We start from the raw sequence: 15434 nt of genomic DNA on the forward strand, positions 1-15434 counted from the left end.
GTTGATCTGGGGTCCCTGTGCTGTTGCAACCTCCTTTCCTCACTTTCCTCGTCTTAGCCGTCTACCAGAGGCTTGGATCCGCCCGGGCGTACGGGATCCGGATCCAGATCCACATGGATACGTGTGATCTGGATCCACTTCTCCCAAATCCGCTTGATTCACGCTGATCCTCGCTGATCTCGAGTCCTTGGGTCGTCGCAAACTCTTCTCTCCACTTCGCTTGCCATTGCCACCTCTCAGAGGCCCAGATCCGCATGGGTGCATGTGATCTGGATCTGGATCCACATGGGTACATGTGATCCGGATCCCACCGTCCCTGATCTGAGTTAACTTGTCTTGATCTGGGGTCCTTCGGCTGGCGTAAGCTCCATCCACCGCTTAGCGTATCCTAGTCATCCCTCAGAAGCTCAGATCCGCCTGGTACAGGTGACCCGGGTCTGGATCCACATGGGTACATGTGATCTGGATCCAACTACTTCCGATAGTACGGATCTGGCCCTCTGCCGTATGTAGACGTCTTCTGTGTCATCTTGTAGTATTTCCAGTAGTCTCCCTTTGACGCCACACACATCTGACAGCCTCGATCCACCCACATCACCAGATCCCCTCGATCTGGTTTCTCGGGTGTCACTTCCGCGGTATAGTGGCTCCGTCAAGATCCATCTTTTGCCGATTGCTCCCAATCACCCCTTTCCCGGAATTCGCTTCTCCACAATCGCCTCCTGCGCGTAGTTGTTGCCGCACAACGGCATCACTGCGGGCACCTTTGATTTCTGCCCACTGGCGCGCCAGTGTTCCCCATGTCCGGCCCCGACCGAAAGTTGTCTGGCCAGCGCCCGGATCGAAGCGCTCCGCGTAACCGCCCGGATCTGGATCCACCCGATCTGACCGCTCCGACCGGCGCCACACCTGAAGAACTCCGTCGCTTGAACCGGGCTCTCTACTCGCTCGGTCCAGCTCGTCGCGGATCTCCGAGCAGCTAAGGCGGCCCGCGACACGGCCGAGCGTCAGCGGACCCAGATCTCTCGAACGCTGCTTCAGCAGACTCACGAACTGCGCGAGTTGGAACGCCTTACAAGAATCAAGGTGAGGAACTCCAACGTCTCCACTCTGAGGTCTCCGGCCTCCGTTCCGCCAGCAGCGATGTGAGTGGGGACCATGCCCAGCAGGTCGCAAGCCTGCAAAGCCAGATCACGCAGCAAACTGCAGAGATCCAAGATCTGGGACGTCGGGTCGCTCAGCTTACGCAGGAGCGAGATCGACTTCGCGACAACAATGACCATCTCGCGAGTGAGGTAGAGTTGGCTGGCGCCGAGATCCATAATCTCCACGAGGAGCAGAGGTCGCTGGACAGGCAGATCGACCACGCCCAAGATCCGCGTGAATTAGCTGAGAGTGTCACGATCCGAGCGCAAGAGGCCCTCTACCACGCTGAGGACGCCCTACATGAGCGAGATCGGGCGGCCCGCGTTGCTTCCGCCCCAGATCAACTGGTGCAGGAGCGAGATCGCCTCATCCAAGAGCAGGATCGGGCCCAAGCTGCATCCACCGAGGCTGACCGTCGCTTGGGGATCACCCGCGACGAGCTGCAAGGCATCCGGGTGCTCCTCCGGCAGACACAGGCCGATCTCAACACCGCTCGATCCACCCAAGCTGCAGCCACTGCGGATCTGATAAGTACCGTGGAGGATCGGGACAACGCTATACTGGACGCAGATCGCGCACGATCTGAGCTCGAGGATCTCCGTACGTTCCTCCGTCTTGGCTTGAAACTCCTTGGCCGTGAACTGACGCATATCTGCCGCACAGGGGCGAGTTTGGACACTGCTGAGCGGACTGTGGGTCTGCTTGAGAGCCAGATCCATCAGATCCGGGAGCAACATGAACGCCTTCAGCTGGATCATGACACTCTACAGCGGAATCGCAATGCTCTCCGCTTGGAGCATGACGTTGCTCTCCAACGTCTGGCGATCGTGGTCACTGCAGTAGGTGCACGACCTCTCCCCTCCGACGAGTTGGGAGATCCGGCGGCTTTGCTCCGTACACTTCGAGAGCTGCCTCAGCCTCAAGGAGATCGCCAGAGCGCCGGCGAGGTCCCAGATCAGCCTGCCCCAGAGCATCTTCCCGCTGAAGCAGCCAAGCGCCCAGATCAGGAAGAGAAGCGTCCCAAGCGAAGTGGCGAGATCGCCGATCCGGAGCCCTCGAAACGTGCTCGCCGTGACTCCACTGCGGCGAATCGCGATTCAGCACGTCCAGGCGAGCGCCCACTCCGATCCGTGCCTAACCAGGGAGCCAAGCGTTCCGACGTCGAGATGGCTAAAGATCAATCAGGGTCGGAACCAGCGCACCACCCGGATCAGGACGATCTGGCTGAAGAAGGCCAAATCGACGATGACGGCGGCTTCGTAGAGGACGACGAGGACGAACTCGGAGAAGATCATGGCCACCCGGCGGCCAAAGAGGCTGACGACGAGAACGAGGAGGAGGAAGGCGAGGATACCAGCGGCACTGGCGGCACCAACGATGATGAAGAGGAGGATGAAGAAACCGCCCAGATCACCAACGAGTTGCTCGAAGCCCAGACTCTGCAGGCGATGGCTCAATCCCGATCCGCCGAGCGTCGTCGTCAGCACGCGTCTCCCCGGCGTGGACCTGTGATCGGTGGATCCGGTGGATCCCCGGATGACGATCCCGACGATGACGAGGTTCCTGGTACCAACCCGGATCCGGATCCGCGAGGGCCAAACCCAGCCCCGGCTAATCGGCGTCGTCCCGCCCGTAATCCACTAGCACCTGTCGCTCCATTCGGATCTGAGGCGCAATGTATCCCTGGACGAGCGCAACCTCGGATCTTGATCCAGGCGGACGTAGATCCCTGGATCTCAGAGGAGCTCGACAACAAGACCCTCGCTGCAATGCGGATCCAGGCGCTGTTCCCTGTCCTGCCGATTCAGCTGGGCTGGATCTTCCCTTATTTCGAGTTGGCAGAAGATCGGCCTCAAGTCGCCGACACCGACTTCTGCTGGGAGCTGATCACGGAGAACAACGTACGAGCTCTACTAGCCACGCGCCCCTGGGAAGTTCTTGAGAACTCAGATGGCGCGATCTCGTTTGAGACGGATGTTGGTGGCCGGCTTGGCCTCGCGATCCGGCAATACCAGAGTTACGAAAAGGCAAATCGTCAAGCCTACTGGGAATCCACGCACGCTTTCCCGATCTTACCGGCATCGGCGAAGGCTTATCCCTGGCTGACAGTGTATCACAAGGAGCGCAACAATCGCAGATCGCACGCCGGGAACCGCTGGAAAGGGTTTCTGCAGGTCTTGATAGTGGCCATGCAGGAGGGGTGGTGTGATCTAGACATCCTGTTGGATTCCTTCTTCCTCCACTTCCCCGCCGCCACGAGTCCGTGATCTGGTATCCGGGATACGAATCTCGTCAAGCCAATATCAAGAACCGTCGTCTCAACCGCCCCGAGCCCACCGATCTGTTGGAGGCTCTTGACGAGTGTAACGGTGCTGACTCGTGGCGCAACCACTACCGCGACAGCCCTCAAGATCACCCAGCACGCCAGATCGCACGCCTCACCGACAAATTCTTCGGTGTCCACACTGCTGACGCTGAGTAGGGGGCCGGACCCTTCCGAGTCGCCTCGGATCTTGGCCGGATCCACTACCCGATCGTTGAAGTCTCCCCTGTCTAGGCCAGATCCAGCTTGCATGTCTTATTTCTTCCACCAATACCGCTTTTGCCATATCGACATGTTCCACCCTCGTCTAGCGACCTTCAGATCGGTCATTCGCCGTCTTGGTTACCCAGCTTGCACTGCTTCACATTGTCCTCACCTCAGATCCGGATCCACCTCATTCCGACATATTCCAATTCGCTTCGGATCCGGATCCACCTGATCCAGCTCCACTTCAGATCCGGGGTCACGTGATCTATCCCTTCTTGCATCGGATCCACGCAGTACGGGCAGCGAAAGACCTGAATAAGCTTGATTCGGATCCACTCATCCCAGATCCGTTTGACCGAGATCCATATGCGCCAGATCCACCTGATCTTCGGCGTCTCGGCTTCGAGTTATCTTGAGTGATCTGGGACCTTAGGCGAGCATTATCACCGTCCCAGTCTTCAGTTTGCCAATATCTGACGCACACAACGCCAGATCTCCACATGCAATATACATCACCCATCCCATTAATCTGCACCCACCCTGCAGATCCTTCTTCCAACACACCGCTGGAGTGACCAACTCACTCCAGCTGATCCCTGTCTCACTACTCCTCATGAGACTGCATCACGCCAAACCGGTTCCGATTTGCCCGATCCCGCAAGAAATCGTGGAGTACCGCACCGCAATTGAGGTCTGTCTCATCGGTCCATGTCGGTTCGTCGTACCCTCTCCAATGCACCAAGAATTCCCTGTAGATCCGGCCATAACGAGTTCGCTTTCCTGTTCTCATGTCTGTAATCTTCTCCACCTCGTATTCGTCCTCGTCCAGACCTTGGATCCAGCTATCTTCAGGCAGCAGGGCTTCATCGAAATCAAGACGATCTGTATCCTCGACTGTCAGCCGGATCTGGGGCGATCTGGGAATGTCTTCACCAGCTTCAGCTTGGAGACATGCACCACCGGGAAGAGGCGGTACTCTGTACCTGCCAACTCGATCCGAGCTGCATATTCGCCGATCTTCTCCGCCACACGGAATGGGCCGTGCCACAGGTGCGCCAACTTCCGAGCATACCCTTCTTTGACGCGATCCAGGTATAACCAGACACGGGATCCGACCTCGATCTGGTGCGGGTGCACTCCTTCGTTATGGTGGTCTGCCCGATCCGAGATCGCCTCTCGCAACTTCTCATTGACTTGCTCTCGTGCCTGTTGGTAATAGCGCTGGATCTGGTATCTCCACCTCCGAGGATCTCGATCCTGACGTCGAGTGCTGCCTAACGGGATCGTCGCCTCCAAGGTGGATCTAGGATCCCACCCATGTACCAGGTAGAACGGGGTTTCCCCGGATCCGATCCTGAGCAGTGTTGATCGCGAAGGTAAGCCGTTCTGCGTAATCATCCCAATCACGTTGATCCAGATCCTGCACGTACATCTTGAGAGCCCTGGTCGCTGTTTGCACCATGCGTTCGGCTGTGCCGTTGGCCTGGGGCCGGTAAGCCATAGTGGCGCGCTGTCGTTGTCCTAAGATCCGGTTGAACGATCTGAAGAAGTCGGACATAAACCCTGGCTCACGGTCGTGTCGGATCACTTCGCTGGCGCCGAATCGCCTGAACACGCACTCCTCGTATGACTCCGCGATCGTTTGTGCCGTTCTCGAGGCGCTAGCTTTGGCGATCACATACCCTGTGAACAGATCCACCCAGATCAGCAGCTCCGTGTTACCTTTGTAGGACTTGGGCAACGACGGGATGTGATCCATGGCTATGATCTGGAACGGGTAGGTTGCCTGGATGTTACCGGGTGACTCACCCTGGATCCGGGGTCGTCCCTTGCCCGTCTCGCAGTCCACGCACTCTCCGACATATTGCTGCACGCTCCGATAGAGGCCTCTCCAGTGGAAGTGATCTCGGATCTTCTGATACGTGCGTCCGATCCCTTGGTGGCCACCTTCCAGACTCGCGTGATAGTGATGCAGAACATCCTGTTGGAGTGTCTCCGGAATCACCAGTCGCATCAGTCCATCTCGATCCGCCTCCGATCTCCTCGTAGGGTGGCAGTAGAACAACAGATCACTCAGATCCACCTCGTAATCCATGCTAATATTGCCATAGGATCTGGCCTCATCCTGCGTCAGATCTTGCGCCGCCCCGACCAAATACTTCTTCAGCCCGGCGATCCACGCCTCCTCGTCCTGAGCTTGCCGGATCCGATCGATCCTCAGCTCTCTCACTACCTCTTCTTGTAGGACGGTAGGTGTGGATCTGGATCTAGCCTTCGATCTGGTGGTTGCTGGCGAAACTCGAGCGACCGAGTCGGCCTCCTCCTTCCTAACCACCAGTATCTCGTGCAGTCGATTCAATGTGACCAGATCCTGCAGATCCGTCTCATCGTCGACCAGGATCCCGCCTTGGCGTTGGAGTGCGGCGCTCGCTAGACTATCAGCGCTACCGTTCCAGTCGCGCTTGACGTGTACCAGCTCGTGATCGGGCCAGATCTGCAGCCGATCTAGGGCTTTTTGCCTTAGCAGTGTGAGCCCTGGTGCTTTGCAGTCGATCTCACCTCTCACTTGGCGGATCACCAGGTTTGAGTCGCCACAGATCACTAGCCTGCGCCGATCTTCTCCCTCGAGTAGGTCCATACACAGCAGGAGGCCGTGGTACTCGGCTTCGTTGACAGTCAACCCTTCAGCATAGCCGGATCTAGCTTTTACCACACTCCACTCGGGCAGCTTCCATAGGATCGCGCTGTAAGCGCCTCCACCACGTTTGACGCGGGCGGATCCGTCGAAGCTGACCACAAAAAAGCTCTTCATCTAGCCGTACAGTCGGGATCGGTACTTGGATCTGGCGCCTGGGTTCCTTCTTCGGCGCAATCGCTATCAAGGCCTGATCCACTTGTGATCTGGTGTGATGCTGGCGGCGATCGCCCCCAGGATCTCGTCTTCGCCCTTGGTACACTTTACGATCTCTAGCGTCCACGGAGAGAGCAGGGCGGCCCACTGTCCTAAGCGTCCTTGTAACCCCGGTGATCTGAAGAGCCACGCCAGTGTGGAGTACCTGGTCAGGACTTTGATCGGGCGGCCCACCAACATATTATAACCCAGATCCAGGATCCGCAGCAACGCTAACACCTCCTTCTCGACAATCCCATAATTGAGTTCATTGGACTTCAGCGTGCGGCTTACGAAGGTAACCGGATAGTGGATCCCATCATGCTCCTGCATCAGGGCTGCCGAGATCGCCCAATCATTTGCATACACCACCACTACTGGTTGTAGACCAGAGTTGAAGTGGCGCAGGATCGGAGTCGAGGCAACCTTGCTCTTCAGCTTAGCAAACGCCCGGTGAGCTCGGATCCAGCGGGGGTCGATTTCGTCCAGACCACCCAGGCCCAGATCGCCTGTCTTCAGACTATGAGAGCTCAGATCTGGTATCTCCGGATTATGTGCTTCCAGATCCGGTATCACCAGATCAGGATATCCTGATGCTTGGAGTTCCAGCGCTGATCTGGGGCTTCGCCTCCATGTGGAGTCGACGCAACGCCGCTGGGGTGCAGATCACTTGGTTGTGAAGTCTCACCAATCGTGGATCCAAGATCACCAGATCTCAGATCCTGACTCGGTGATCCGATGTGATCTGGGGTGGGCTGATCCAGGTGTGCCTTGATCTGGGCCCGAGCTTCCGCCTTTGACATCGCGGCGAATCCACCTCTCGCAGCTCATACAAGATCGCAGCGTAAATGGCATAATCCTCGATAAACCGACTGTAATAATTTAAGCTTCCGAGGAACGACTGCATCGATCTGAGTGATCCCGGGAACGGCAAGTCCGCCAAGGCAGATAGATCCTTGGGATTCGCCTCCAGGCCTGAGTTGGATACCTTATGGCCTAGATATTCCACCTTGGCTTTGCCCCAGAAGCTCTTCACCACACTAATCGAGATATTCCATTCGTCACACGCCTCCAGCAGATCGTCCACCCGTTCACACAAATGATCCCACGATCTGGCGGCCACCAAGATGTCGTCGATATAAGATCTACGTCCCAACACCGAAGGCTTGATCGAACTCTCCCGATCACTACTTGCCGGGTGCAGATCAGTTCGACGTTCGCTAGATCTGGATCTACTCATATCAGATCCGGGCCGGCCCGATCTGGGATTACCCGATCCGAATCGGCCGGATCCGGGCTTACCAGATCCAAGTCTGTCGGACCTAGATCCACTTGATCTGGGGAAATGCTGGGTCGTACTCTCCAGATCACCACTCATCCGGCATCGACCAACTCGAACTTCGTCAGATCCGGGCCGACCAGGCCGAACAGCTCCAGATCCAGATCCGCCCGATCCGGGCTTATCGACTTCGCTTCCGTCCAAGCCAGCTCCCGTTGATCTTGGCGGAAGACCACTTGACGTGTCCAGATCACCATGCTCCGGGGCAAAATCTGCTCGATCGTCGTCGGATCCGGATCCGCTTTTGTCAGATCGCGGGATCCGGGTGAACCCATATAGCGCATTATCGAGCATCCGCTGGTAGATCTGGGGGGCGTTCTTCAAGCCAAACGGCATACGATTCCACTCGAACAGACCGAACGGGGTGATGAAGGCAGAGATCGCACGAGCCCGATCTGTCATGGTCACCACCCAAAATCCGCTTGCCATGTCAAGAGAACAGTACCAAAGTACCTTGTCCAGATCTTCGAGCAGGTCGTTGATCAGGGGCATTGGGTAGATCATCAGCCTAGTTAGACTGTTAACCAGCCGATAACCAATGCACAAACGTATATCTACGCCGTTTTTCTTGATGATCACCACAATTGGGGAGGCCCATGGCGAGATCGAGGCCTTGATGATCTGAGCTCCGAGCAACCCTTTGATCAGATCTGACAGCTTCTCGCGAAACTGAGGCGCAACCTTACGCACACGCTGGGCAATGGGCCCCGCGTCGCCCACATCGATATCACAAACTACGCCACGGGCGGCGGGGGGCAACGCATTGCCTTTGCCGATCAGCAGGTGTCGGCGCTTCCAGATCAACCCGCGTAGGCGCTCGATCTCCTCCGGTGAGTTGATCTCCGGATCGCCCACTTGTATGTCCTCGATCTTCACGTCTGCCGTCCCCACCGTGACTTCAGGCAGCACCGCCATCTCGGCTTCGACGTCTTCTGCATGCAAATCGCCACTCTCATGGATGCAGACTTGCTCGTCCTCGACCGGATCCGAGCCAGCCTGATCTGCATTAAGCGGGTTTGTAGCGGCCGTCGAGCCCGGTGCTTGGTTGGCCTCCTGTGTCATTCCGCCGTGTAGATCCCTGCCCTTTCCCGCTTGGTCATCACTTGATGCGTGTGTGCCAGCTGGATCTGCGTCCTGTCCCTTATCACCATATGTCAGATTTGCAGATCCGCCCCCTGTCTCTGGGTGATTACCACCCTGATTACTCTCCGATAGGACAACGGGCTGATCCGCCTGTCCCACGCCAGCTGGGTCTTCGGCACCTTGCGCGTACAGCGTCGGACCTTGATCGGTGGGCACCTCGCCTGGTCCCGTCGATGGATCTGGGGATGGCAGGTCCTCGGCGGCTTGCTGCGGGTCCTGATCTGGCCTGGGCATGTCCGCTAGCGCATGATCTTGGTCATCTGACGTCGTTGTCGCCTTCAGCGCCCAAATCCTGGGGGGTTCGCACACACTGTCTGGCACCACCTTCGGATCTGGCCGTCTTGTCGCCAGACCGCCCCGGCCACACCCACCACCGGGTGATTTGGCTTCAACTGGGGTGATCTGGGCTCGCGACGGCTCGGGGACCACCTCCCACTGCATGGCGAGCGTCGAGCACCCGGACGCCGCTGCGGTTGGGACTCCTTGTGTCTTGTCGCCCACGGCGAGGCCTGGATCACCCTGGCCTGGTCCCGTCGCGTCCTCGGTGTCGAGATCCGCGCTCTTGCAGGTCTTGGGCAGCCTCGCCGACTGTGGATCTGAAGGTTCCACGGATTGTAAGGCTTGGAGGTACAGTGTCTCAGCAGTCACCTGGGGCACATCACCCTGGACCGCCTGCGCATGTGGATCTGGTTGTGGTTTGTTCCGACAGCTCTCCAGGTCCCGCGATCTAGTTTCAACGGGCTGCGCCCGTGGCAGATCCGGCCTCCGCAGTATCGCGCGCGGCACAGGGTACTTGGGACGCTCAACCATCGGCGGCGGCGGGGTCCGTGGGGATCTGCCTTCGCGGGCCCGGCTTCAGTGGTGGCCTGCAGGGCGAGATTCTGCCACTCCAAGTAGCGGCGGGATCCGACGGTCACGAAGCCCTGCAGCCGCGGGATCCGGTCGCCCGCGAGCCACATGCCGATCCGCTCGTCGCGACACAGCACCAACTTCTTCTCACCGACGTTGGTGATCTGAAGGTACTGTGTCTTGCCTGGTCCTTTAGTCACGGTCGGCACCCACAGATCTCCGCGTGTAACCCACAGCTTGTCTTGATCCGATATCCGCAGGCGCAGCGGAAGCTCGACGGACTCTCCGGCACCCAGCTGCAGGTGCTGATCCAGCCTCACGAGCCTAGCCTTGTCATTGTAGAGCTGTCGCCTTCCACTGAGCTGGATCCGGACCTCGTCGGGCAGGCAGAGTGATCCATCGGCCAGATCCAGCCGGATCCCGGCCGGGACCATGAAGTCCATGCCCAGGATAGCTTCTTGGCCAGATAGACCACCAACCCAGATGTCGAAGAAATACACCAATGATCCTGCTAAGGTAATCTTGATCCGAGTTCTTCCTTCCGTTGTGTAGACATTGTCACCAATTCCAACGCATTCTTGACTCTGGCTCCTGTCGATGTAGCACCCAACCTTACGAGCAAAGGCAGTGTCCACGATGGACACCTCGGCACCTGTATCGAGGAGTAAGATCGCCTTCTCATTGTTGATCTTGCCGGTGATCTTGGCTTGTCGGAACCACTTACCCGGTGAATGTTGTTTCCAGTAGCCCCGAGACTCTCCTGGAAGGAGATCTGGCGACTCCGGATCACCGGATCGTCGATAGGCCTCGACGCGGCCGGATCTGGGCGTCTGGGATGTGGTATCTTCTCCATCCGCGGGCCGGAACCACAGATCTGGATCCTGTTGCTTCCAGTACCCCTGCGGCACCTCCGGATCCAGATCCACGGTCACCGTCGCGTCGGATCTGGCAAAGTCGTCGACTTGATAGAGACTTGAGACCACAGCAGTACGTTTCCCATGTAGATCACGTGTATTACCTTGTAGATCTGGTCGCTTGCTAACTTGATCTACCGATGTCTTGTTCACAAATGCATAGATGCAATACCTAGAACGCTCGGCTCGTACCGGATTCCAACCCGGCGAGCGTCCTAGTTTAACATCTTCTCGGCTTTCTCTGGTAGCATCCCCGCGTGCTTGGTCGGGTTGTACCACTGGCGGATCCAGTTGTAGAACTCCTCCATTGGGCACTTGCCCATGTCGTGGAGCTCCCCGCACCCGCGGCACACAAAGAGGCAGTGATCTGCCGGGTGGCCTCTCTTGCCGCACTTCTGGCAAGTCAAGCGCCTCCAGCATCCAAGCTCCGTGTGCTTCCGGGATCCGCAATGCGAGCAGCGACTGCGATCGGATCCGTCGGCATGGACTCTGGATCTGTGGTCACGAGGCACTTGATCTGCTGAGCGGCGTTCCAGTTGGCCCCGATCTAGGGTATTCGGCACTTGCTCGGCTTGTGGAGGTTGTTCACCGCCCCCAGCCATGTAGATCCGGCGGTAATCGTCCCCGTCCGAGTCAGATCCGTCTGAACTTGAGTCGGATCCGGAGTCGGGGGCCTGGATCTGGACCGCTCGCACATGTTTCGCTGGGACTGCCGGTGCGGGCGTCGCTGAGGCCTTCTGCCGGTACTTGCTGGATCCAAATGCAGACTTCTTCATCCGGTTCTTTGCTCGATCCAGCGCGCGCAGGACTTCTTCGCGCTCATCCGCATCTGGAAGTCGCAGCAGCGTCAGCCGATCGGCCAGATCCTGATCTCCCAAGGTTTCAATGAAGTGATCCACATGTTCGCGCTTCTCTTTGGGTCCACCGTCCTTGATCTTGAGTCTTGCACGTAGTCCAGCGACATTCAGCCGATGCAGGTACTCCAGCGCAGACTCATCAGATCGCTTGCGAGCATGGTAATACTGGCGGGCTACCGAGATCCCGAACCCACAGTACTGGATCTGGAAGCTGCGGAGCAGCTCCGACCACTTGTTGCGTGTGGATCGGGGTAGCTGTCGGTACCAGTTCCTCGCTGATCCGGATAACAGATCCGCGAAGGTCAAGCACTTTTCTCCGTCGGATGCTTGATCACGTAGGAACGCCGACTTCACCTTGCCGACCCAAGCTCTCGCGCGATCTTCGTCTTGGTCTTTACCAGAGAACTCCTTGAGATCCGAGATTGCCGAGATCCGGACGCGTTGAATCATGGTGGATCCGGTGGATCCGGCTGTGGTTGTGGCAACAGCGGCGCGGCTCGGTGTCGGGAAGTCGAGTTCGTCGGGATCGTACTCCCAATGAGAGTGATCTGGATCCGGCGACTCGGTGGACTCCATGTCGACGTCCTGTGAGCCAGGGTTCTGGATCGCTTGGGGTACCGGCGTCTGTTGCTCCCTCAGGAAGCGGCTCATCGCGGCTTGGAAGTAGGACTCCAGCCTGCCAGTCGATTCGTCGGAGCCGGATCCGATCGCCGTGGTGGCTTGATCTGCCTGCTTGGCCGCCTGCTTCCTGGATCCAGATCGAGGGTGATCTGGGCGCTGGGCCTTGGATCGAGCTTGGAGCGTCGATGCGCCAGACGGTCCGAGCGACATACGTCGTGGTTCCGATGAAGTGTCGGATCCAGCTTCCGCGGCAGACACGAAGGGCGATGACGTCCGGCAGCTTGTCGAGTCGGCCTTGGTGGATGCTGATCCGGGATCAGGGACCATCGGCACCGATGTCGCCGGGATCTCACCCACCAAGACCCTCAGCTTGTCGAAGAGGCCGTGAGTCGAGGCTTGGATCTGGTCCAGATCCAGATCGAAGAGATCGTTCGGATCAAACTGTCCCGCCACAAGTCCGGTCTCCTTCAGCAGATGCATCAGGTTCTTCGCCGCGACCAGCTTGCTGTCCGCCGTCGCGGGAGCTGCGATGGGGCCTTGAAGGTGTCCGATCTGCTTCAGATCCAGGATCCGCATCACTGGATCTTGGACGATGAAGTCACGCAGCTCCGCACGGCGGAACGCGAACTCCAGAGCGGCTTCCGACCATCCGGATCCGGGATCCTTGGGGTCTTCTTCGTCCAGATCCGGGGCCTTCATCTTCCTCCGCGCCGCCGATGTCTTCGGCTGGTCGTGATCGAGCGGCTTGGGCAGTGGAGGGGTGGAGGGAAGTTGCTCACGTTTGAGCTTAACCGGTGAATCAGCAAATGTATACCGATTTGTGCCAGCCTTGGTTTGTTTTGTTGGTGGATCTAGACTCACGTCTAGATCCACCGGGGTCCCCGAAGGGACCTGGGGAGGAGGTTGAGGTTTGTCTTCCAGATCCGGATCCGGATCTGCCTCTCTTCCGTCGACAGAGGTCCTCCCAGCACTCTGTCGATCCGTGGATCTTGCTTCATTCAGCGGCGTCGTCGTCGATCCCAACTTCGATGACGCCTGGTCCCCTTGTTCCATCCTCACTTGAACTTCTTCTTGGGACTCACGGTGAAATCCCGAGTCACCAGAAGATCCGGGCACGCGCACCATTGTGGTGTAGCGGGATCAGCAAAATCTGCGAGATTGCTAGATCCAACTTCCCAACAGCGCCCGGACACCGACTAACGGAGGGGGTACTCCGATGATCCGTGATCAGTGCTGAACTCCTCACCTTGTGTACCCGTCGGTAGGGCTGGATCTTGCTCCTCTGGTAACTTCTTAAGAGTCCAAGTGTTGAAGTAGGAACGTCTTGGCGAGACGCGGGGATCCGGTGGAGCAGCGCGGAAATCTTCACTCTGCTCGCGGTTCTTGGTCCAGATCAAGTGATTCCCGACTTGGATCTGGCGGCCTGGATCTGGATCCGGCCGAGTGGTTGCCTTGTGGTGTGTTGTAGGCCCTTGTTGCGACTTGGTAGGTCGCCCTTTGTCGTACTTGCCGCTTCCTATAGCGGGATCAGGGTAGTTGAGAGTCTTGGATCACCCGGCCAAGTAGTTAACTCCGGGTGATCTGGGATCTGCACTTGTAGGGAGTTCACTAGGAAGGTTGATCTGGCCAATATATTATCCAGATTATTCAACCAACACTAGATCTGCTACCCAGTACCTTGCCGCTTCTTGGTGGGCCAATGTCGATCCCGATTCCAGGCGAAGGCGAAGGCACTTGCGTTGTCCAAGGCAAATTAGACTCTTTGGGGGGTGAGGGCCGCTTGCTGGCGCTTGGTAGTCTTGGGGTGCGTGTGGAGCCAAATCCAATCTCCACAGCGTACGTCGAGCGGGGCCAATATACGTTTCCCCGCCGCGAGTAGACCACTTGAGCACTTCCAGGCAAATTCGACTCTTATTTATGGTTATGTCCAATCCTATCCCAAAATCCTATCACCCAATCCGAACTATCTTCCCATCTGTACCTGCCGGCTCTACGGACCACCTCTACCTTCACTGCATCGTCGTTTGTTCCCTCCGTTGAGTTGTAGCCGCCAGATCACCCACTGAGTCCCAGATCCGCCAGATCCCAGATCCCCAGCTCACCAGATCACCAGATCCCCAGATCCAGATCCGCTGATCTCCGAAGTGCCTTGATCTGGGTCGGTCTGCGTTGATCTGGGGTCCCTGTGCTGTTGCAACCTCCTTTCCTCGCTTTCCTCGTCTTAGCCGTCTACCAGAGGCTTGGATCCGCCCGGGCGTACGGGATCCAGATCCAGATCCACATGGATACATGTGATCTGGATCCACTTCTCCCAAATCCGCTTGATTCACGCTGATCCTCGCTGATCTTGAGTCCTTGGGTCGTCGCAAACTCTTTTCTCCACTTCGCTTGCCATTGCCACCTCTCAGAGGCCCAGATCCGCATGGGTGCATGTGATCTGGATCTGGATCCACATGGGTACATGTGATCCGGATCCCACCGTCCCTGATCTGAGTTAACTTGTCTTGATCTGGGGTCCTTCGGCTGGCGTAAGCTCCATCCACCGCTTAGCGTATCCTAGTCATCCCTCAGAAGCTCAGATCCGCCTGGTACAGGTGACCCGGGTCTGGATCCACATGGGTACATGTGATCTGGATCCAACTACTTCCGATAGTGCAGATCTGGCCCTCTGCCGTATGTAGACGTCTTCTGTGTCATCTTGTAGTATTTCCAGTAGTCTCCCTTTGACGCCACACACATCTGACAGCCTCGATCCACCCACATCACCAGATCCCCTCGATCTGGTTTCTCGGGTGTCACTTCCGCGGTATAGTGACTCCGTCAAGATCCATCTTTTTGCCGATTGCTCCCAATCACCCCTTTCCCGGAATTCGCTTCTCCACAACGGCATGATCCGGTGATAGACTGGAAGAAGCGCACGCTCGTGCGCTTCGGACGCGATAGCGGAACAGAGAGCGATGGCCCTGTTACCGCAGCGCGCGCACCAGCAGGTGCGCGCGGCTCACCAGTCGAGACAGCGCTTCATGCTGCTGTCCCGGAGTGCCCAGGAAGTGCGCGAGGGCGCGCACAAGTGAGACCCACGTCGGCAATGCTGCCGACGTCGGAAGAAAAAGATGTGTTGGTTCCGGGAACCAACACCCACGTT

At 57.7% G+C, this 15434-nt stretch overlaps 3 protein-coding genes across 3 annotated transcripts; 1 reads left to right on the forward strand and 2 right to left on the reverse strand.

The window, feature by feature from the left end:
• Positions 1–1442: 1442 nt before the first annotated feature.
• On the reverse strand, positions 1443–1904 carry IUM83_18357 (uncharacterized protein; the record flags this gene model as incomplete). The annotated part of the gene is made up of 1 exon (XM_067943352.1): positions 1443–1904. One exon carries the CDS (start codon positions 1902–1904, stop codon positions 1443–1445), a length of 462 nt encoding a protein of 153 aa, XP_067784492.1.
• Positions 1905–2312: 408 nt separating this feature from the next.
• On the forward strand, positions 2313–3413 carry IUM83_18358 (uncharacterized protein; the record flags this gene model as incomplete). Its single annotated transcript, XM_067943353.1, has 1 exon — positions 2313–3413. One exon carries the CDS (start codon positions 2313–2315, stop codon positions 3411–3413), a length of 1101 nt encoding a protein of 366 aa, XP_067784491.1.
• Positions 3414–4573: 1160 nt separating this feature from the next.
• On the reverse strand, positions 4574–12499 carry IUM83_18359 (reverse transcriptase; the record flags this gene model as incomplete). Its single annotated transcript, XM_067943354.1, has 5 exons — positions 4574–5030; positions 5107–5867; positions 8359–9644; positions 9842–10842; positions 11037–12499. The coding sequence occupies 5 exons, from the start codon at positions 12497–12499 to the stop codon at positions 4574–4576; spliced, it is 4968 nt and encodes a 1655-aa protein (XP_067784490.1).
• Between the last annotated feature and the right edge of the window lie 2935 nt (positions 12500–15434).

The sequence above is a fragment of the Phytophthora cinnamomi genome, assembly GCF_018691715.1.
Source record: "Phytophthora cinnamomi strain GKB4 chromosome Unknown Contig90, whole genome shotgun sequence".
Lineage (NCBI taxonomy): Eukaryota > Oomycota > Peronosporomycetes > Peronosporales > Peronosporaceae > Phytophthora > Phytophthora cinnamomi.